Source organism: Dipodomys merriami, unplaced genomic scaffold, assembly GCF_024711535.1.
Source record: "Dipodomys merriami isolate MVZ:Mamm:240054 unplaced genomic scaffold, mDipMer1.0.p SCAF_78, whole genome shotgun sequence".
NCBI lineage: Eukaryota > Metazoa > Chordata > Mammalia > Rodentia > Heteromyidae > Dipodomys > Dipodomys merriami.
This window is the reverse complement of record NW_027206379.1, coordinates 6,259,224-6,278,618: the sequence shown is the minus strand read 5'-3', so window position 1 is coordinate 6,278,618 and position 19,395 is coordinate 6,259,224. Positions and strand designations below refer to the sequence as shown.

General features: G+C 48.1%; 2 protein-coding genes across 5 annotated transcripts; both read right to left on the bottom strand.

The window, feature by feature from the left end:
• Positions 1-8: 8 nt before the first annotated feature.
• Positions 9-18,888, bottom strand: LOC138818774 (NAD-dependent protein deacetylase sirtuin-3, mitochondrial). Of its 4 annotated transcripts, none has more exons than XM_070009871.1 (6): positions 18,782-18,888; positions 17,039-17,222; positions 16,727-16,959; positions 15,254-15,354; positions 3,544-3,705; positions 9-1,152 (listed from the first exon to the last, which is right to left on the bottom strand). In XM_070009871.1, the coding sequence occupies exons 1-6, from the start codon at positions 18,834-18,836 to the stop codon at positions 937-939; spliced, it is 951 nt and encodes a 316-aa protein (XP_069865972.1). In that variant the 5' UTR covers positions 18,837-18,888; the 3' UTR covers positions 9-936. The 4 variants fall into 4 exon arrangements, with proteins under 4 accessions (XP_069865972.1, XP_069865975.1, XP_069865974.1 ...); XM_070009874.1 differs by having other exon boundaries at positions 17,039-17,230; positions 18,782-18,887; XM_070009873.1 differs by having other exon boundaries at positions 9-439; positions 18,782-18,887.
• Positions 3,718-9,303, bottom strand: CUNH17orf100 (chromosome unknown C17orf100 homolog). Its single transcript, XM_070009601.1, has 4 exons — positions 9,235-9,303; positions 7,497-7,556; positions 7,184-7,351; positions 3,718-6,428 (listed from the first exon to the last, which is right to left on the bottom strand). Exons 1-4 carry the CDS (start codon positions 9,301-9,303, stop codon positions 6,153-6,155), a joined length of 573 nt encoding a protein of 190 aa, XP_069865702.1. The 3' UTR covers positions 3,718-6,152.
• Positions 18,889-19,395: the final 507 nt, after the last annotated feature.

The following is a 19,395-nucleotide window of genomic DNA, read 5'->3' as shown; positions in this document are numbered from 1 at the left end:
AAAAAGGATGATTGGTTTTGCATTTATTTCGTGTGAGAAATTTGCTGATTAACTACTGCAGATGTTGGCACACTAGACAACCCTAGTCCATTGCTAGGGTACCAAAGGCTATGTGACCCAGACCTGTGTCTTGTGACAGACATGCTGAACTGCCCTCGACAGTCTGGTACAATAAAGTAAGCCGAGTCCGGGATCCGGTGAATCAGGTCGAGAGCCACTGCCAGCAGAAAGTATATTACAAGCTTCAGCAGAGTGAAGAACTAGACGAAGAAGACAAGGCAAGTAAGCGGCTCTTTGCCATCCATGTGTGTGATGTGAAACACGCCCATCCACGAAGAAGTTCCAGTGCAGCCTCAGATGTCTACTCTGGCTCAGGCTGTTTCCTGCTTTGTCCAAGATTTGTGAACCTGCCCACGCTGTCTTCAAGCACGTTGTCTCACTAGAAATGGGATGTGAATCTGCTGTATGATAATTTCTCCTAGGCTAACCATTACCCTCCTACCTGTCCCATCCATTCAGCTGGTACAAAGGTGAGAGAGTACCAGTTACTGGACCCCAGGCCTAATTCAAACACAGCTGAAGACAAGCAAAATAATTTTACAAAACAGAAGCTCTTGTCTTTGTAAATAAGAGATCCCAGCAGGCCTGGCAGAAGTGGGTCCAAATGGAAGCCTTGTTCCAGTGGATTTTAACAACTCTGTGTTGATGCTCTCACATGCACAAAAACATAACACTTTGGAGAAGTAACCTTGACTGGTAGTTCTTAAGAAAAGCCGATGAAAACACACCCCATCATAACATAAACCCCTGTGGTGCTGGAAATACACGTCAAGTTGTTAGGCCACCCCAAGGTTCTTAAGTCTGTCCAGAAATGAGTCTGGCTAGGAAAAGGCCATCAAAGTCCAATCTGGTGACCAAACCCCAGAGCTCAGTAGTCTATATCTTTCTAGTTTCCCGCTGAACAAGGTCCTTTAGTTCTTCTGTCCAGCCAAGAAGGTCCACCAGCTTTTCCACGCTGTGAACCACATCCCCTAGCTGGGCAACGTCCCGGCTTCGAGGACGCCAAGCAAAGGGCCCCACCAGTTCCCGGTTGATGAGCAGTCGGGGCACTGAGCTCCGTACAGCCTCAGACAAACTGGCAAAAGGTTCCACCTGAAAAATGGTCAAGTGTGAGGAGCAGCATCAGTACCTGCCTCACCCCATCAGAATCTCACCTCATCAGCTCAGGACTACACACCACTTCCACAGAAACCTTGAGGACGCAAAACCAGACACATAGCCCTACCATGCATCACCTCCTACCACTTGACTGGATGATCTTATCTGCTTCACATTCCCAGTCTCTATCCATCTTGCCAATCTGCAAGCTCTGCCACGAGCGTCTTCTATTCAGCTGCCCACTGTAGCACAGCCTGGGCTCTGAGACCCTTCCACACCTATCTTAGCTGATGGAGAGGCCCCGAGCCCCTGCCCGTGGCTGAATCAGTGTTCCAAAGAGGCCTATGTTACCAGCATTGGCTCTCAAGCACCATCCTCTTTCAAGATAACACTGTGACAAATAAGATGATGCTATCAAGATGGGCTTATATCTGAAGAGTAAATACCCAATCCTGTCTTTCCTTAAAAATTTCTGGCCAGATATGGTGGCACACCTAGCCCTGGAAACCCAGCCCTCTAGAGACAGAATGGGGGGTTCATGGCCAGCCTGAAATAGAGTGCACTGACAATGAAAACCCACAGTTTATGCATAGGGGTAGAGCAGGACCTCTCTAGGTGTGTTAACTGAAGTTAGACAAAGGTACGAGACAGATTTGACTACTGTTCATTAGTATCCACATAGACTATGGAGTTTAAGAACATTTAAACTTCCCGTCACCACAGACATATGTGACTGTTAGTATTTCTAATTGATAAACTAATTTAAAAATGTAATTTGTGAACAAATTTATATGGGTGTGTGTGTGTGTACATGCATGTGTGCATATGCACAGGTACTGGGGTTTGAACTGAGGGCTAAGCTTTTGCTTAGCTTTTTCACTCAAGACACATTCTACAACTTAATGTCTCTGTCTGTCATCTGTCTGTCTGCCTGTCTCTCATGCCAGTCCTGGGGCCTGAACTAAGGGCCTAGGCACGGTCCCTGAGCTTCTTTTGCTCAAGGCTAGCACTCGACCACTTGAGCCACAGGGCCACTTCTGGCTTTTTCTATGTATGTGGTGCTGAGGAACCAAACCCAGGCTTCATGCATGCTAGGCAAGCGCTCTACCACCGAGCCATATTCCCAGCCCCATATGGTACTTTTATAAGTAGAAGTGGGGATGGGGTGGGGGGCTGTTTTCATTTTACTTCAGAAATAAAGATGTAGCCTGGGTAATGGGGCTGGCTGAACCCACAACCTGACTATAGACCTCGAGGCCTTGAGGAGTCTCCTCTGTCCCACACCTGTACCCCCAGCTCTGCTGAACTCCACGTGCCTTTCACTTCCAACAATGAGTGCCTCAAATCCCAGTGAAATACAGGCAATACTCTAGGGTTACAGGAGTTCATATCACCCCCAGGTTGGACATCCAGGCTCTCATGGGTGTCGATCCCTACAGGTCTACCTGTACCAGCCAGCACCATCTGACCTCACCTGCAAGGGCACAGGACCGCAGAGCCCTCTCAACAGGAAGAGACCTGACATAGCGCATCAATCAACAGGAAGAGACCTGGCATAGCGCATCAGGGCCTCTTGGCCCTGCTCTCCATGCTGGCCATCACGCCCCTCAGCTCATTCGTCTCTCTTGAAGGCACACATATATCACCTGACAAGATTGTGTCCAAATTCACTTTGCATCCACTGACCCACCCTGACCCATTGTTTGGTTTTCCCATAGTACACCCTGCCCTCTAAAAACCCTGTAAGCTCATACCTTTGTCTTACTTTGTCCAGAACACCAGTGAGGCCTGGATTACTGGAACAGTAATAGTGCTGGGCCTGTCAGCAGGCTGGGCTTTCTGGTCTTTCTATCTGCTGGTGCCTAGATCCAGTCAGGCTCAGCTCTTTTTCATGGTCTCACTGCTTACTCTAATCACACCTTTTAGAAATTTCCTGGCAATCAGAGCCAGATGCAAATCAACTTCTTGGACACATCTAGTGGGTGTCTTAGGCAACCGTGTGCAACTCAGTATCTCTCCGGATCACCCCTTACCAGCAAAGCCAGCCCTGCAAACTAAGCATTACATGCTCCCCTCCCCCAGGCTACAGTCCACTCCTGCAGTAGCATCCAAGGTACAATTCCAGCCCCGGGTCAGCTGCTCAGGTTTGAGCCTGGTCCCATACAAGATGGGCTTCCTGACCTGGTCTGGGAGACCCACCACACGGCAGCACCTTCTCTTCCTCCCGTCCCATACCCATTCACCTAACCTGACCCACTCCCCCAGGGCCACCAAACAGGAAATGCTTTGGATCCACTCACCTGCAAAGACGGCATCTTCACCACTACTCTGTGGTAACCCCTCGGTACCCACTTCCACCCAGCACCCACCTCCACACTGACAAACCTCCAGGGAGGTACCCAGGATGAGCAGCAGATCTGCCATGGGGAAATCAGCCACGTGCAGCAAGAATCTCTGGGGCATTGGCTCCCCAAAGAACACGATGTCAGGCTTCACAACACCCGTGCAGACAGGGCAGCAGGGCACCCGGTCTGCCATCACTTCCGCCTGGGGAGACAGAGGGCTGCACTAAGAAGATATCTTGTAAGAGGAAAAGAGGAGAAGGCAACAATGTTTCAAAAAATCTCAAGTATGCACAAAAGCTGAATTATGTAATGAACGGCCAGGCACACAGCTTTAGTAATTAATTACCAATAGTTTGACAAATGTTTCACATAAATGTCCTAAAGCATTTAAGAGAAAATCCTAGATATCACCTAGCTTCACGCACAAATCGTCCCTCAGGCTGCGTGTCTACCCGGAACCACATCTGTGCAGTCCCCGGCCCTCAAATGCTGTTCTGTGGCATCTGGCCTACAGTGAGACAGCAGACGTCTGTTCCTGGTTTAAGCTGAAGTGAGCAGGGCATTGCTTTGGTGTTGGCGTTTAGTCTTCTACAACTCGCTGGCATGGCCAGGGCTGACAACAGCTGCCAAAGACCATTTCCTTGTAGGACAAGATGGGATAGATAGCGACTGTTAATATACCCTGGGCCAGCGCACCAAGTGGAGAAAGGAAGCATGGAGGAAGGCATCCCAGCCTCGTGCTCCTGGCTCACGCCTGCAATACCAGCTACTTGAGACTGAGGTCTGCGGGTCCTAGTTCAACGACAGCCAATGAAGGAAATTCCACCACACTTATCTCCCATTAACCACCAAAAAGCCAAAAGTGGAGCTGTGGCTCAAGTGGTAGAGCACTAGCCTCAAGCAAAACAGCTCAGGGATGGCACCCAGGCTATCCTGGGAGTTCAAGCCCCAGTACCATCACCCAAAAAAAAAAAGGGGGGGGAGAGGGGAGGAAGACACTTGCATTATAAGACAAAGCTTTGTGACTAACATGACATGCATTAGTAGAGTGAATCCAGCAAGAACAAACAGAAACAAATGGCAAAAGAAAGATCCAGCTTGGACTTCAGATATTGTCATCTACAGTTTTTTTTTTTGTTGTTTTTTACTGTATCATGTTCAAATTAAAAGGGAAAGAAAAAAAATAACAGCTAGGCATCAGTAGCTCACGCCTATAATCTCAGCTACTCAGGAGGTCGAGATGTGAGGATCTGCCAGCCTGGGCAAGAAAGCCTGTTAAGACTCTTTCTCCAATTAACCACCAAAAAGCCAGAAGTGTAGTTGTGGCTCAAGTGGCAGATCACTAGCCTTGAGCAAAAAAAGCTCAGAGACAGGGCCTATGCCCTGAGTTCAAGCCTAAGGATTCACACCAAAAAAATAACCATTAAGAATTTTTTTTTTTTGGGGGGGGGAGGGCTGGGAAGGTGGCTCAGTGGTAAGAGTGCTTGCCTTGCATGCCTGAGGCCCTGGGTTCAATTCCTCAGCACCATATAAGCAAAAAGAAAAAAGCCCGGAAGTGGCACTGTGGCTCAAGTGGTAGAGTGCTAGCCTTGAGCTGAAGAGCTGAGGGACAGCGCCCAGGCCCAGAGTTCAAGACCCACGACTGGACCAAAAAATAAAAAAATAAAGAGATCCATGGCACAAAATAAGAGCCCAGACTGAGGCAAACAAAGGCAACTGATCTCTGATAAAGAAGCAGAGGCAATCCAATGGGGAAACAACACTCTGCAACAAAAGGTGCTGGAATGCTTGGATGTTCACATGCAAAAAAAAAGTCTGGACAGACTACATGCTTCACAAAAATTAACTAAAAATGGCCAGGCATCAGTAACTCACACCTGTAATCCTACTTAAGAGGCTGAGATCTGAGGACCGTGATAGAAAAGTCTATGAGACTCTTATTTCCAATTAATCAGCAAAAAGCTAGAAGTGAAGCTGTGGTTCAAGTGGCAGAGCACTAGCTGTAAGTTATAAAAAAGCTCAGGGACAGCGCTGAATTTAAGCCCCAGGATCAGCACAAAAGTAAAAAAAAAAAAAAACAATCCCAAAGGCCATAGAAGAAGTAATTCATGTCATATATTAAAATTAAAAGCTCTTGTTATGTGAAGGATATTGTTAAGAGAATGAAAGAAAAAAATGCCACAGACAGGAAAAAGTTTCAAAAGACCTATCTGATAAAGAATATTAACTAAAATTTAAAGACCTCTTAAAACTCAACAATAAAAAATAAACAGATTAAAAAGAAACCTCCCCAAAGAAGATTCAAAGATAAAACACCACATAAAATTATGTGTAACATCACAGGTCGTCAAGTGACAAAAATTAAATCAATGAGACAATTCTACACGCCTGTGAGACACTTCTACATGCCTGTAAGTCACTTCTACATGCCTGTGAGTCACTTCTACACGCCTGTGGGACACTTCTACACGCCTGTGGACACTTCTACATCCTGTGAGTCACTTCTACACGCCTGTGGGACACTCCTACACGCCTGTGTCACTTCTACACGCCTGTGGGACACTTCTCCACGCCTGTGAGTCACTTCTCCACGCCTGTGAGTCACTTCTACACGCCTGTGAGACACTTCTACACGCCTGTGGGTCACTACTACACACCTGTGAACACTTCTACACGCCTGTGAGATATTTCTACACACCTGTGAGACACTACTACACACCTGTGAATCACGTCTACACGCCTGTGGGACACTTCTAAATGCCTGTAGGACACTTCTACACACCTGTGACTCACTTCTACATGCCTGTGAGTCACTTCTACACGCCTGTGGACACTTCTACATGCCTGAGACACTTCTACACGCCTGTGAGACACTTCTACACGCCTGTGAGTCACTTCTACACGCTTGTGGACACTTCTACACGCCTGTGGACACTTCTACATGCCTGTGAGTCACTTCTACACACCTGTGGACACTTCTGCACGCCTGTGAGACAATTCTACATGCCTGTGGACACTTCTACACACCTGTGGACACTTTTACACGTCTGTGAGTCACTTCTACACGCCTGTGGACACTTCAACAGGCCTGTGGGACACTTCTACATGCCTGTGGACACTTCTACACACCTGTGGACACTTTTACACGTCTGTGAGTCACTTCTACATGCCTGTGGACACTTCTACATGCCTGTGGACACTTCTACACTGTGGACACGTCTACATGCCTGTGGACACTTCTACACGCCTGTGAGTCACTTCTACACGCCTGTGAGTCACTTCTACATGACTGTGAGACACTTCTACACACCTGTGAGTCATTTCTACACACCTGTGAACACTTCTACACGCCTGTGAGTCACTTCTACACGCCTGTGAATCACTTCTACACGCCTGTGGGACACTTCTACACGCCTGTGGGACACTTCTACACGCCTGTGAGTCACTTCTACACGCCTGTGAACACTTCTACACGCCTGTGAGTCACTTCTACACACCTGTAAATCACTTCTACACACCTGTGGGACACTTCTACATGCCTGTGAACACTTCTACATGCCTGTGAGTCACTTCTACACGCCTGTGGACACTTCTACACGCCTGTGAGTCACTTCTACACGCCTGTGTCACTTCTACATGCCTGTGAGACACTTCTACACGCCTGTGAGACACTTCTACACGCCTGTGAACACTTCTACATGCCTGTGAGTCACTTCTACACGCCTGTGAGACACTTCTACACGCCTGTGAGACACTTCTACACCCCTGTGGGACACTTCTACACGCCTGTGGACACTTCTACACGCCTGTGAGTCACTTCTACACGCCTGTGAGTCACTTCTACACGCCTGTCAGACAATTCTACACGCCTGTGATTCACGTCTACATGCCTGTGGACACTTCTCCATGCCTGTGAGTCACTTCTACACGCCTGTGAGTCACTTCTACACGCCTGTGGGACACTTCTACACGCCTGTGGTCACGTCTACATGCCTGTGTCACGTCTACACGCCTGTGGGAGTGGCCCACATCCAGAGCTAACAAGGAAGCATGCTGGGAAGGACAAGAGGCAACAGAGCCCTCAGCGCTGTCGTCGCACGGAACGTAAAACCACTTGGAAGACAGTTTGGTGATTTATGATCAAACTACTACTACATGACCTGTCTGCAGTTAAGCATGTAAGCACTTGAGCACCTGGCAGGGGTCAATGCAGTGTGCAGCTTTTATCAGTTAGCTCAGCTGAAAGTTCCCTCACCTCAGGCTGAGTATTCGGTTCTGGGCCTGGCCAGCCGTGCCTACTGTTGGCCCCCAAGAGACCACAGCCTGATTTTGTATTTGCTTCCTCGTTAAGAGCCTGACCTCAACTCTACCTCCCTGTATAACTTTCATCCTGTGGGAAGGTTGCTACCCCTCACTGCTGTAATAAATAGTTGAGAGCAAGTCGGGCCTGTTCTTTCTCCTCCATTTTTGTAACATAGGGAGCCGAAACCCAGGAGAGGTTAGTATCCAGAGCTAACGGACCCCCCCTTCCGCCTCCTGGCCACGTCTCCCCAATCTTCAGTCTCCATCTCTCCTTGGGGTCTCTCTCCACTGGGAGGACAGAGCCTACCACGCTTACTATTTTAGGCTAAACAACCACCAGTCACCCCTGGAACTCCCTGAGTTATCAGCGTCAGCCCTGGCCCCTCCGAATCTCTCTTCCTCTCCTCCATCCCGTGACTCTTGATCTCTAGGCCAGGAGACCCTTCACTGTTTGGCAGGCTGCATCCCTGCACACAGCCTTCAGGACAAGGTATTCATCCAGATCCACGGTAGAGACGCCCCAACGCGGCTCTGAGGACTCTGGAAATCTCCCACTTTCTCTTGGTCTGCACGGTCTCCAGAGACTTTGGCAATCTTTCACATTTGACTGACCCCAGATTCTCTTTAATTAGGACCTTGGGGATGCCCTTCTCCTAATTATTGGGTTTGTTCTTTGCCTTCCCTAAGCCTCAGAGATGCCCCTGGTGGCAGAACAGGTCATTTCGTAGTCCTTCCAAGTTTTCTGAAATGGGTTCTCAATTGCAGCCCCCTAGAATTAATTCACTTATGTACCCAGATCTGGCTGGCTTCAGTACAAACTCCAGCCCAACTTTGATACTTTAGATTTTGACATTCTGACTGACTTCCTCCAAAGAAATGGTCCAGGTCCCCTACATCCAAGCCTCCAGACTCCCTCCCCTGCTCTCCTGTTCTGCTCACCAAATCCTTCTCGGCCATAAAACATTCTCAAAATCTAAATTGTCATCTAAAAAGTCCCAGCCATCTCCTCTAGAAAGGTAACTTACCTTGTCTTATGGCAGTTCAATCTGTCTCTTCCTGCACACACACCTTTTCTTTTCTCTCTCCCTCTGATGACCTCCGGACCAGAGACCCTTTACCACTGGACTGCCTCCATTCCAGCTGACAACCCTTCAGCTTGTGTATCGAGAGGGAGATGCAGGCTGGGTCCTGGGGACCCCTCTAGGTTCCCTCTTGAAGGCTAGCTGTTGTAGACTTGCACTTTTGACCCCACAATACTGCAAGATATACATTTCTCCAATGGAATGGCAAGTGGTCAGAGTTCCCTAAGCCCAAGCCTTTTTCTGTATTTGCTCTTGTAACTGCATTCTTCCGCTCTGCAGTCAGTCCTCTATAAGTAAACTCCCTCTGTGCCTGCCAGACCAGTTCTTGGCATCCCCAGGTGGGCCACCTGTGCCAGATCACTGCCAAAATGGCGCCTCTGCTCTGGCTCCTTCACCAGTCTATCGCTGACAAACATACAGGGGCCAGTTTCTTTCTCTGACTTGAATAATCTGGCCCTTTTTCCCACCCAAAAATCCCATAATGGGAACAGTAAGACAGTATGCCCAAAACAAACCGGATCTTTTTGTTTTGGGGACTCAGACACTAATCCATTCCATTTCTCTTTCCTGAGTCTACTCACTTCAGAATCTGGTTCTCAGAACTCCTATAGAAGGCTGCAAAAGGCACCCTGAGAAGCCCTCCTTCTCCCTCTTCCCTCTCTGGTAGCACTGTCCAATCACTCGTTCACTCTTTAAGCCTCTCTTTCTGTACCTACATTTTGTTGCCTCCTCCCCTTAAAAATGTCTACAGGAATTTAGGTGATGCACCACTTCCTCCGCTGAAAACCTGGTTTGGGAACCTTCCCCAACTCTCTTTGCAAGCCCTTGAGACTGAAGAGACCAAGGCCAGGTGGTATGTTTCCATGTGACCCCTCACTCTTCTACCAAGCTTTACCAAAATAATTTTAAAGTTTTCCCATTCTCACTAACCAATGTTTGTTCACATGTGAAATTCTGTTTTGTTTGTTGTTAGCACAAGTTTTGCTCTTGAGTTTGTCTTGTATTTTGTTTGGTGTTGCCACTGGCCATGTGGTTCTATCATACAACAGGCAAAAATATCCTTTGCTGCTGAATTCCAGAAAACTTATAGCTGATTTTCTTTCTTTTTTTTTTTTTTTTGGGGGGGGGGTCGGTCATGGGCCTGAGCTTTGGGCCTGGGCCCTGTCCCTCAGCTCTTCAGCTCAAGGCTAGCGCTCTACCACTTGAGTCACAGCACCACTTCTGGCTTTTTCTGTGTATGTGGTGCTGAAGAATCGAACCCAGGGCCTCATGCATGCCAGGCAAGCACTCTACCACTGAGCCACCTTCCCAGCTCCATGATTTTCATTTTTTTTAACCTAAATGCACCTTAAAACTTTAGTGCACAAGTGTGTGTGTAAACATGTTCAAAATAAGCTCATTTTCATACATAAAAACTGTCACCATGGTGTGAGAAAAGTAGTCCTTCCTATCAAACTAAAGTGCTTCTATCTTAAATATTGATTTTTTGATGCTGATATTTCCTGAAATTGCTTTTTAACTTCAACTGTCACTATTATCTGTGCTGCCAGAGACCAACAGCCATGTGAGAAATGCAAATCCTGTGTCAAGGAAGTTAACAAGTATCCTGCGGTTAGAAGGAAAATCTTTATCAATGCAAGTAGCAAAATACTTAGGTACTTAGAAAGTGAGCCTAATTCCTTAACTAGGAGAAAGGACAGTTTGGATTGAGATAAAAATCTAGCAAACTGGCTCTGCCCAGGCAGCCTGACTGTGGGTGGAAAACAGTAACTTGCCTTGAGGAAAGTTATTGTGCAGTTCTGAGATAACCAAGATTTAGCTGGATCCCAGACCAAAGGAAAAAAGTGGGTAGTTTTAAACCTAAGCCTCAAAAAAGTTCATCAGATTTGTGTGTGAACACATGTGTCTAATGTGTTTCCCAAGTATGTATGTTTTAGATACAGAACTGACATCTTAATTATATCCAAAAGTGCTATTTTCAGTTAAAAAGTAACTAGATTGTTTAATCAGTTGCTGTTTCAAAACTCTCACATCTATTGTTGAGTTTTGTGATTATGGATTTTGTGCTCTGCAGCATTTAGTCAGACCCACGGGGGGGAGAGGGAATAAATAACTCTTCCAAATACTTTTTGGTCAGACTTAACTTTTATTCTTGGTAAGTTTTAGGTAAGCCCTGTGTCAAAACTATTTCTATTGATCTCCTTGTTACTTCAGTTGGGAGTAAGGGGCTATTACAAAGACTCATTAGATTTGAGGATCGTGCTTCAAAGCCAGCCATGGCAGAAAAGTCCCTGTGAGACTCTTATGGCTAATTAATCAGCAGAATGCTGGAAGTGGTACTGTGGCTCAAAATGGTAGAGCACTAGCCTTGAGCAAAAGAGCTCTGGGACAGTGCCCAGGCCCTGAGTTCAAGCCCCAGGACTGATAAAAGAGGCCAAGTGGGACATTAGCCCAGCAAGAAGCAGACACCCACATGACAAAGCTTGTCCTGGGGATGAGAGTCTATCCAGAGGCAGTTGGAAAAACTTCAGATAAGAGAGAATGATGTCATGCGCTAAATGGAGTTCACTTTGTGCATGCCCTTTCAAAATTAACCAGAGCCAAGAGACCATAGAAAATAGTTGATAAGCATGCCTATTTATGTTCATACCTGTCTTTTTTCTAACTGGGCAGGAACTTACATCTATTACCTGCTATTTCTATTAATAGTGGATCTCCCAACCATACTCTATAATATTTTTTTTTTTTTTTTTTTTGTCGGTCGTGGGGCTTGAACTCTGGGCCTGGGAGCTGTCCCTCAGCTCTTCAGCTCAAGGCGAGCACTCTACCACTTGAGCTACAGCGCCACTTCCGGTTTTCTGGTGGTTTATTGGAGATAGGAGTCTCACGGTCTCTCCTGCCCGGGCTGGCTTTGAACCGCTATCCTCAGATCTCAGCCTCCTGAGTAGCTAGGATTACAGGCGTGAGCCACCAGCGCCCGGCTTCCATACTCTATAATATTAAGGCCGCCCATCAGTCCTTTAACCACTCCAATCCAGCCTCAGCTTCTGTCCACTATGCCCTCCTCTACCCAGTCACTGATGTTAATTAGTCAGAGTAGTAAGGGACATGATCCACTAACTCCAGGACCGCCTAGAATGTAGGAGACAGGGGCTAGCCAAGTCACCCAATTTTTTTCTTTTCCATCCTTCTGCAGTCTGTAGGCCCAATTATCATGATCATACTGGCAATATATATAGGCCCCTGCCTTGTCAAATGTCTGATTTCCAGGAACATGTGCAAACATTCACATCCCAATGGGTGACCAACTCCTTCATGTCCACGGGATACCAGCCACTCGACAAAGAGGAGCCCTGGCCAACACAAGACCTCACTGAAACCAACATCTAAACATTGCCTCTCATCAGCAGGAAGTAGCTAAAGAAGGACGACCATTGACTTTTTTTCCAGCCTCCCCTTTTTGGTCTCAGTCCAATTTTTCTATCTATCCAGAGACTGAATATGAAGAATCGACACCCCCGCCCCCCAGGTCAAGCGAAACACCAGGAGCACACTCATGGGCGTAACTGCAGGCAGGTCATTCTGACCTATGCCTGGCTGAAAGTTCCCTCACCCAGGCCAAGGGTGCTTGCCCTTTGCCCCCAAGAGACCACAGCCTGTTATTTTATTTCTGTTTCCTTGTTAAGACCAATAGAAACCTGACCCCAACTCCACCTCCCCACACAACCTTCATCAGAGGAAAGCTTGCTTAACTCTCACTGCTATAATAAACAGTCCTCACCTGCTGAGAGCAAGTCTGGCCTATTTTTTGATCTTCCACTATTGTAACATACTACTTACAATTCCAACTCTGTAACATTCTGGAAAAATTAAAACTTAGAGTCAGTAAAAACAAACAAACAAAAAAAACAAAACCAGCCGGGCGCTGGTGGCTCACGCCTGTAATCCTAGCTACTCAGAAGGCTGAGATCTGAGGATCGAGGTTCAAAGCCAGCCCGGGCAGGAGAGACCGTGAGACTCCTATCCCCAATAAACCACTAGAAAACCGGAAGTGGCGCTGTAGCTCAAGTGGTAGAGCGCTCGCCTTGAGCTGAAGAGCTGAGGGACAGCGCCCAGGCCCAGAGTTCAAGCCCCCACAGGCAACCAAAAAAAAAAAAAACAAAAAAAACAGGCTGACAGAATGGTGAAGGGCAGGAGGCTTAAACAAGTAAAGCACAGAAGAATTTTAGGACAATGAAACTACTCTGTATGCTACTATAATGGTGGACTTGAAGCATCACACGTTTGTCCAAACCCACAGAATACACACCAAGAGTGAGCCCCACTGTAGTTTTATATTCTGGGTGATACTGACATGTCCATGGGGGTTCACAGCACACCCCACTCTATTGGAGAATTTGAGAGAGGGGAGGCTGTACATGTATGGGGCAGGGAGTATATGGGAATTGTCTATAATTTCTACTCAATTTTGAACCTAAAACTCCAAAAAATAAAACCTACTTGAAGAAAAATATACTTTATTCATTCCTATGGTTTGAGGTTAGCCCAGGCAAAACGATGAAATCCTGTTTCTATTTGTCCCCTTTATCTTTGGTGCTCAGGGCCTTATGCATGCCTGGGAAAAATAAGCTAGGTGAGGTGGTACAGGCCTGAAATCCCAGGCCTGAGTAGCAGAGGCAGGAGAATTTAGTCTGAGGTCACCCTGAGGAAAAACGCAAGACCCTAGTTGAAAAGCAAACTAAAAGCAAAGAGGACAGAGTTGGACTCAAATGGGAGAGCATCTGGCTAACCAGTGCAAGACCTTGAGTTCAACCCTCAGTACTGCCAAGAAAAAGAAAATTACAAATATCAAAAGTAAACATGGGTGCAATGGTTCAAGCTACTTGGAAGAAGATCAGGAATTGCAGTTCAAAGCCATCCTGGTCATAAAATTTATGAAACTCGAACTTACTCAACTGCCTGACACATCCCAGCAATAAAAAAAAGTAGGAAGATTGAAGCACAGGTATAAAAACAAAGAGGCTACCTCAAAAATAACCAATACAAAAAGGAGCTGGAGGTATGGCTCAAGTGATCATTCACCTGCCTTGCAATAGCAAGGCCGTGAGTTCAAACCCCATACTACTCAAACAAAGTGTTCCACAACAGGTGAGAGGCTAAATGTAATACTCCATAGCTAATAAAAAGAAGGAGCAGGGCTTTAGGTGTCAACACTAGATAACTAAAATTCTGCAAAGAAAGTGAGTGCAGAAGATTAAGCTTAATTAAGACTCCATCACTGAAAAACATTAATGTCCATGTGCAGACACTTCTCTTTTTCTTTAAAGGCCCTGAACATTATATACCAAATTGTTAAAGGCAAGGCAGGAGGGATTGGTTAAAGGGAAATTCAATTTCCTTGCATATTTCTGTACTTAGTTTTAGTTTCCAATTTTGGTCTTCCCATCATGCAACTTGGTGCTGGAAATCACACCCAGTGACTTATGCACACCTAGAAAGTGCTCTACCACTGACTCATAGCCCGAGCCCTGCCTTAGTTTGTATAAGCACATGGTACTTTTCTAAACCCAAAATAAAGCCAGGTGCCAGGGGCTCACGCCTATAATCCTCGCTACCCAGGAGGCTGAGCTCTGTGGATCATGGTTAGAAGCCAGCCCAGACAGGAAAGTCCGTGAGACTTTAATATCATATTAACCACCCAAAAGCTGGAAGTGGAGGTAGCTCAAATGGTGAAGTGCCTACCTTTCATGAAAAAGATAAGCGAACAGCGCCCAGGCCCTGAGTTCAAGTCTCAGTAGCAGAACAAAAAAGTCCTGAGGTTTGAATTCAGGGCCTGGCCACTGTGCAGGAGCCTTTTTACTAAAGGCTAGCATTCTACCACTTGAAATACATTTCCACTTCTAGCTTTTTGGTGTTTAATTGGAGGTAACAGTCTCTGGACTTTCCTGCCTGGGCTGGCTTTAAATCACAATCTTCAGATCCTGAGTTGCTAGGATTACAGCAATGAATCACTGGTACGTAGTCACCACATTTTTATTTTTATTTATTTATTTTTGTCGGTCATGGGCCTTGAACTCTGGGCCTGAACGCTGTCCCTCAGCTCTTCAGCTCAAGGCTAGTGCTCTACCACTTGAGCTACAGTGCCACTTCCGGTTTTCTGGTGGTTTATTGGAGATAGGAGTTTCACGAACTTTCCTGCGCCGGCTGGCTTTGAACCGAGATCTTCAGATCTTAGCCTCCTGAGTAGAAAGGATGATAGGCATGAGCCATGGTCACCCGGTTCACACACATTTTTAGAATAGCACTTACCACTTTTACAGCACCCTCAAGAACTGAAGAAAGGAGACTCATCAGTGGAAAACTCACCCAGCAGTGGTCCCCTGGGAAGGACCTTCGACAGACTATGCAGGTAGCTGAGGCAAAAGTCCCATGAGCTTCTACCAGCTTTCCAGCTGGGATGCCAGACACTGAAATTGAAACCAAAGTTCAGTGTTAACAGCCTGAGATAGCTGAAGTCTGGGGCTTGGCAAGCCTAAACTTTAAACAAACTGGAATGGCTAATAAACAGACTAAAATGTAACTTCTCAACCGGGCATGGTGATCAGCACACCTCTAATACCAGCACTCAAGAGACTAAGGCAAGAGAATTATGAGTTCCAGACCAGCCTAGGCTACAAAGCAAGACTGTCTCTAAACAAAAACAGAAGGTGAAGAGATGGAGACTTCCCAAAAAGTGTGCTATTGCTGTTCATTTCTGAAAGGCTTGGGGCAGAAACCTCCAGGCAGCTTCCCACCAGTGTCCCAACTACCGTGCTGGAGCGATGGCCTGGCAACTCCACCCTCCTCCAAGGCCTGCCCAGCTGCTCCTTGCGAGAAGAGAGGGCCTCGGGCCTTCTCCCAGGAAGTGTGCTCCTGGAGCAAAGCAGGCAGGTCTTTTCAGATGACAGTACTTCTGCAGACTGGCAGGGCGGCTGCTGCTCGGCAGTGCACCAGTACTGCACCTTGGGCAAGGCCCTGACGGCGCTTCCCTCACACAAATAGCCTGGCAAGCACAGCCTGCACAACGCTACTGCAACCACAGCAATTTCACCAAGAAATTATCACAGGCTGACCTGGACAGCACTGAATATTTGGTGATTCTTCTGTGTGATAACAATTGTCTTAAATAACTGTGGTGATCTATGTTCTAAAGTATATCTCCCAAAGACACCCACTGGTTTAGATTGTTTCTAAATTAAATTGGGGGCAGGAGTGTGAAGGAAATGCAGGAAGAGCACAGACCAACATGGACTGACATGTCAGTAATGAAGAGTTATGGAGAAGACATAAGTGCTCCTTGCAACGTTCTCTTTATGTACTTGACACATTTCTTTTCTTTCTTTTTCTGTGCCAGTTCTGGGGTTTGAGCTCAGGGCTTGGGCACTTTTTTGCTCAAGTTAGTGCTCTACCACTTGAGCCACAGCTCTACTTCTGGCTTTTTGATGGCTAAATGGAGTTAAGAGTCTCACAGACTTTCCTGCCTAGGCTTGCTTCAAACTCGATCCTCAGAGCTCAGCTTTCTGAGTAGCCAGGATTATAGGCATGAGCCAAGTGGCTCCACATATTTATTAAGAGACAAAAAGGAGATCATCACACTAGATTCATAAAACAATGTGAATTTTAGTTCTTCCTCAAACTCACAACCCAGTAACTTTGTGGGAATAGGGAGGCTCCCAACAATAGTCTGGAACACTTGGAGAATGCAAAGGCATATCCAGTTGGCTTGAAACAGCCCCAGGGATGAGGCCCAGCCCTACCTGAAAACAGGCATAGAATGTTCGAGGGGGATAGAGGGCTCACCTCTCTCAAGCCCGTCGATGTTTTGTGTATAGAGCCGCAGAAGCAGACCCTTATCATGGAGCAGTCGGAGGAAGTAGTGAGTGACATTGGGCCTATAGTTCCCAGGGTACAGCTCCTTGGCCAAAGTAAAAAAGGGCTTGGGGTTGTGAAAGAAAAATTCAAGTTCAAAAATGGCCTCAGGGTATGGGATGTTGTACTGCTGGAGGTTGCTGTAAAGGCCGCTTCCGGGAGATCTGTGGGATAAAAGGAAGAAGTCTAACCCTTCAAAAGAGTGGAGACATAGCATCAATGCCACTGGGGGTTGAAGTGTACCTGAAATCTGGAATGCCACTGGGTGTGCTAATGCCAGCCCCAACCATGGCCACTACTCTTTGGCAGGCTCTGGCACGAATCAGCTCAGCAATATCCTGAAGGGAAAGCTTCTCCTTCTCATGATTGCCTCCACTTCCAAAGAGGCCTGAAGCACCCACAGAAAGAGATATGAATCTTCTTCCACCTGTAGCACTGACAGCAAGAGCAGAGCAGAAAAGCAGCAGACAACAATCAGTCTCAAACTAGCAAGAATGTGTATGATTCAACCCTTCCCATCATAAAACCATCACTTCTCCCAGGCTCCCTAAAATAACTACTTTTCTCACCACAGATAACTACTAGCAGAGTAGTCTTGAATTAGAAATCAAGATTTACTCGGGGGCAAAAAGACTGGTTTAATGGGGATTATATAAATTAGAATAGCATACCGAAGTTCAAGCCAGGCAAAAACCATTCCTTTATGGGGGTGGGAGAATGTTCTCATCAAAGCTCTACACCTTAATGTGGCAGGTATACAGTATGACATTTGAAGAGCATATGGTATACAGTGACATATGACAGATATACAATGACATTCAAAGAAAATTAAAACTTTCATGCTTATGTATTATTGGGAAGAAAGCTAGGCTCTAGTGACTATTCCACACCTGACAGCTCAAGTTCAGACTGCCACAACTCAGCAGCCAAGGTTAGACAGCAGGCAAGGCAGTGTGTATACTACAGGTCAGGGATCTCCCTGGGCAGCTCTGGGATTCTTGGGTCACCTTCAGAAACCAGGAACTAACAACATTAGGAGTTTGAAGTTTATCTTTCAGAGGAAAAAAAGCACATAGCAGGGCCTTGGGATCTGTAAACTATTCAACATCGGGGAGAGTGAGAGAAGAAAACCAAAAACGTAAGTAATACAGAGTCTATGGCAGCTCTACTGAGGTCTGCACAGAGAAGCTCAGGCACCACTGTTTCAAACGGCTCTCTGGAAGACCTCCTGGGTCTACTCTAGAGCTTGACTCTTGGGCCCTCTTAACATCTAATCAAGTGCAGCTCCTCCCCTTACTCTGGCAACCTGCCGTGAGGTGGGCCAAGGGCGTCTTTCTTATAACCTGAGGGCTGTGCAGCCCCTGGTCCATTCTTTTATCAGATGTCCTTGATGACTTTCTTTGGCCGCATCTCTGTCTACATTGTGGAGAAGTGAAAAGAGTATGACACCCTCTTCAAATACATGAGGTGGAAGCCAAGTAGACACAATAACAGGCGACTAAGAGTATTTCCTTTGTTAGCCACGCATGCCAGAAGATGCTAAAGGCACATCTTTAGCCGTGAGGACAATTCAGGGTCTATATCCCAGGAGGATGATCCTAATAGTGCTTTCTTTTGCCTTTTGTGTGGGAGTTGCACACACCCATCTCCTTTACGCCACCTACCCCGGCCCTGGCCCAAGGTCTCCGTACTCCTGGCACCCGAGGACTCCCCACAGTGCAGTTCTAAGCTTTCCACTGGCTCCTCGAGCCCCTGCTTCAGCCCGCCCCTCCGAGCAGGCCCACGGGCCAGGTCAAGGCCCAGCCCGCACCCCCAGGGGCCGCTCTGAGGGCAGCTCCGGGCCCTGGGCCGCGGCCGCGCAGGTCGCGGGGGTCAGCGCCGCGCAGGACGGGGTGCGGCTCGGCGGCCGTCCGCTGCACGACCTTCCCGGAGGGGGCCTCCCGGCGCCGCGGGCCCGCCCGCCCGCCCGCCCGCCCGCCCGCTCACCTCCCAGGCCGCACAGCCTGAGCGCGGCCAGCGCCCGCTGACCCCGCAGCGCCATGGTGCTCCCGGGCGCGTCCCTGCCGCTCGGTCTCGGGCCTCCAGGCCACGGCCCCGCCCCGGCGCGTCACGTGCAGACCCGAGCTCGGCCCCGCCCCGGCGCGTCACGTGCAGACCCGAGCTCGGCCCCGCCCCGGCGCGTCACGTGCAGACCCGAGCTCGGCCCCGCCCCGGCGCGTCACGTGCAGACCCGAGCTCGGCCCGCCCCTTGGTGTTACGTGTGGACCCGAGCCCGGCCCGCCCCTTGGTGTCACGTGCAGACCCGAGCTCGGCCCGCCCCTTGGTGTCACGTGTAGACCGACATTCCGGCTAGCTCCCGGCGCGTCACGCGTGGACCCGAGCTTGGCCCCGCCCCTTGGTGTCACGCGCGGGGCCGAGCTCGGCCCCGCCCCTTGGTGTCACGTGTGGACCCGAGCTCGGCCCCGCCCCTTGGTGTCACGCGCGGGCCCGAGCTCGGCCCCGCCCCTTGGTGTCATGCGTGGGCCCGAGCTCGGCCTCTTGGTGTCACGCGCGGACCCGAGCTCGACCCGCCCCTTGGTGTCACGCGCGGGCCCGAGCTC

What these genes read in the sequence shown, in the direction of transcription:
- CUNH17orf100 (XM_070009601.1), bottom strand. Translation starts at nt 9,303, where the DNA reads ATGTTTGTCAGCGATAGACTGGTGAAGGAGCCAGAGCAGAGGCGCCAT. An exon ending in GGCGTGTAGACGTGACACAG is followed by an intron (nt 7,352 to 7,496) that starts GCATGTAGACGT and finishes ATTGTCTGACAG; the next exon opens with GCGTGTAGAAGTGACTCACA. An exon ending in ATGTAGAAGTGTTCACAGGC is followed by an intron (nt 6,429 to 7,183) that starts GTGTAGAAGTGT and finishes AAGTGTCCACAG; the next exon opens with GCGTGTAGAAGTGTCCACAA.
- LOC138818774 (XM_070009871.1), bottom strand. Translation starts at nt 18,836, where the DNA reads ATGGCGCTGCGGGGTCAGCGGGCGCTGGCCGCGCTCAGGCTGTGCGGC. An exon ending in CAGGCTGTGCGGCCTGGGAG is followed by an intron (nt 17,223 to 18,781) that starts GTGAGCGGGCGG and finishes TCAGTGCTACAG; the next exon opens with GTGGAAGAAGATTCATATCT. An exon ending in TCCTGGGTACCTCCCTGGAG is followed by an intron (nt 1,153 to 3,543) that starts GTTTGTCAGTGT and finishes ACCATTTTTCAG; the next exon opens with GTGGAACCTTTTGCCAGTTT.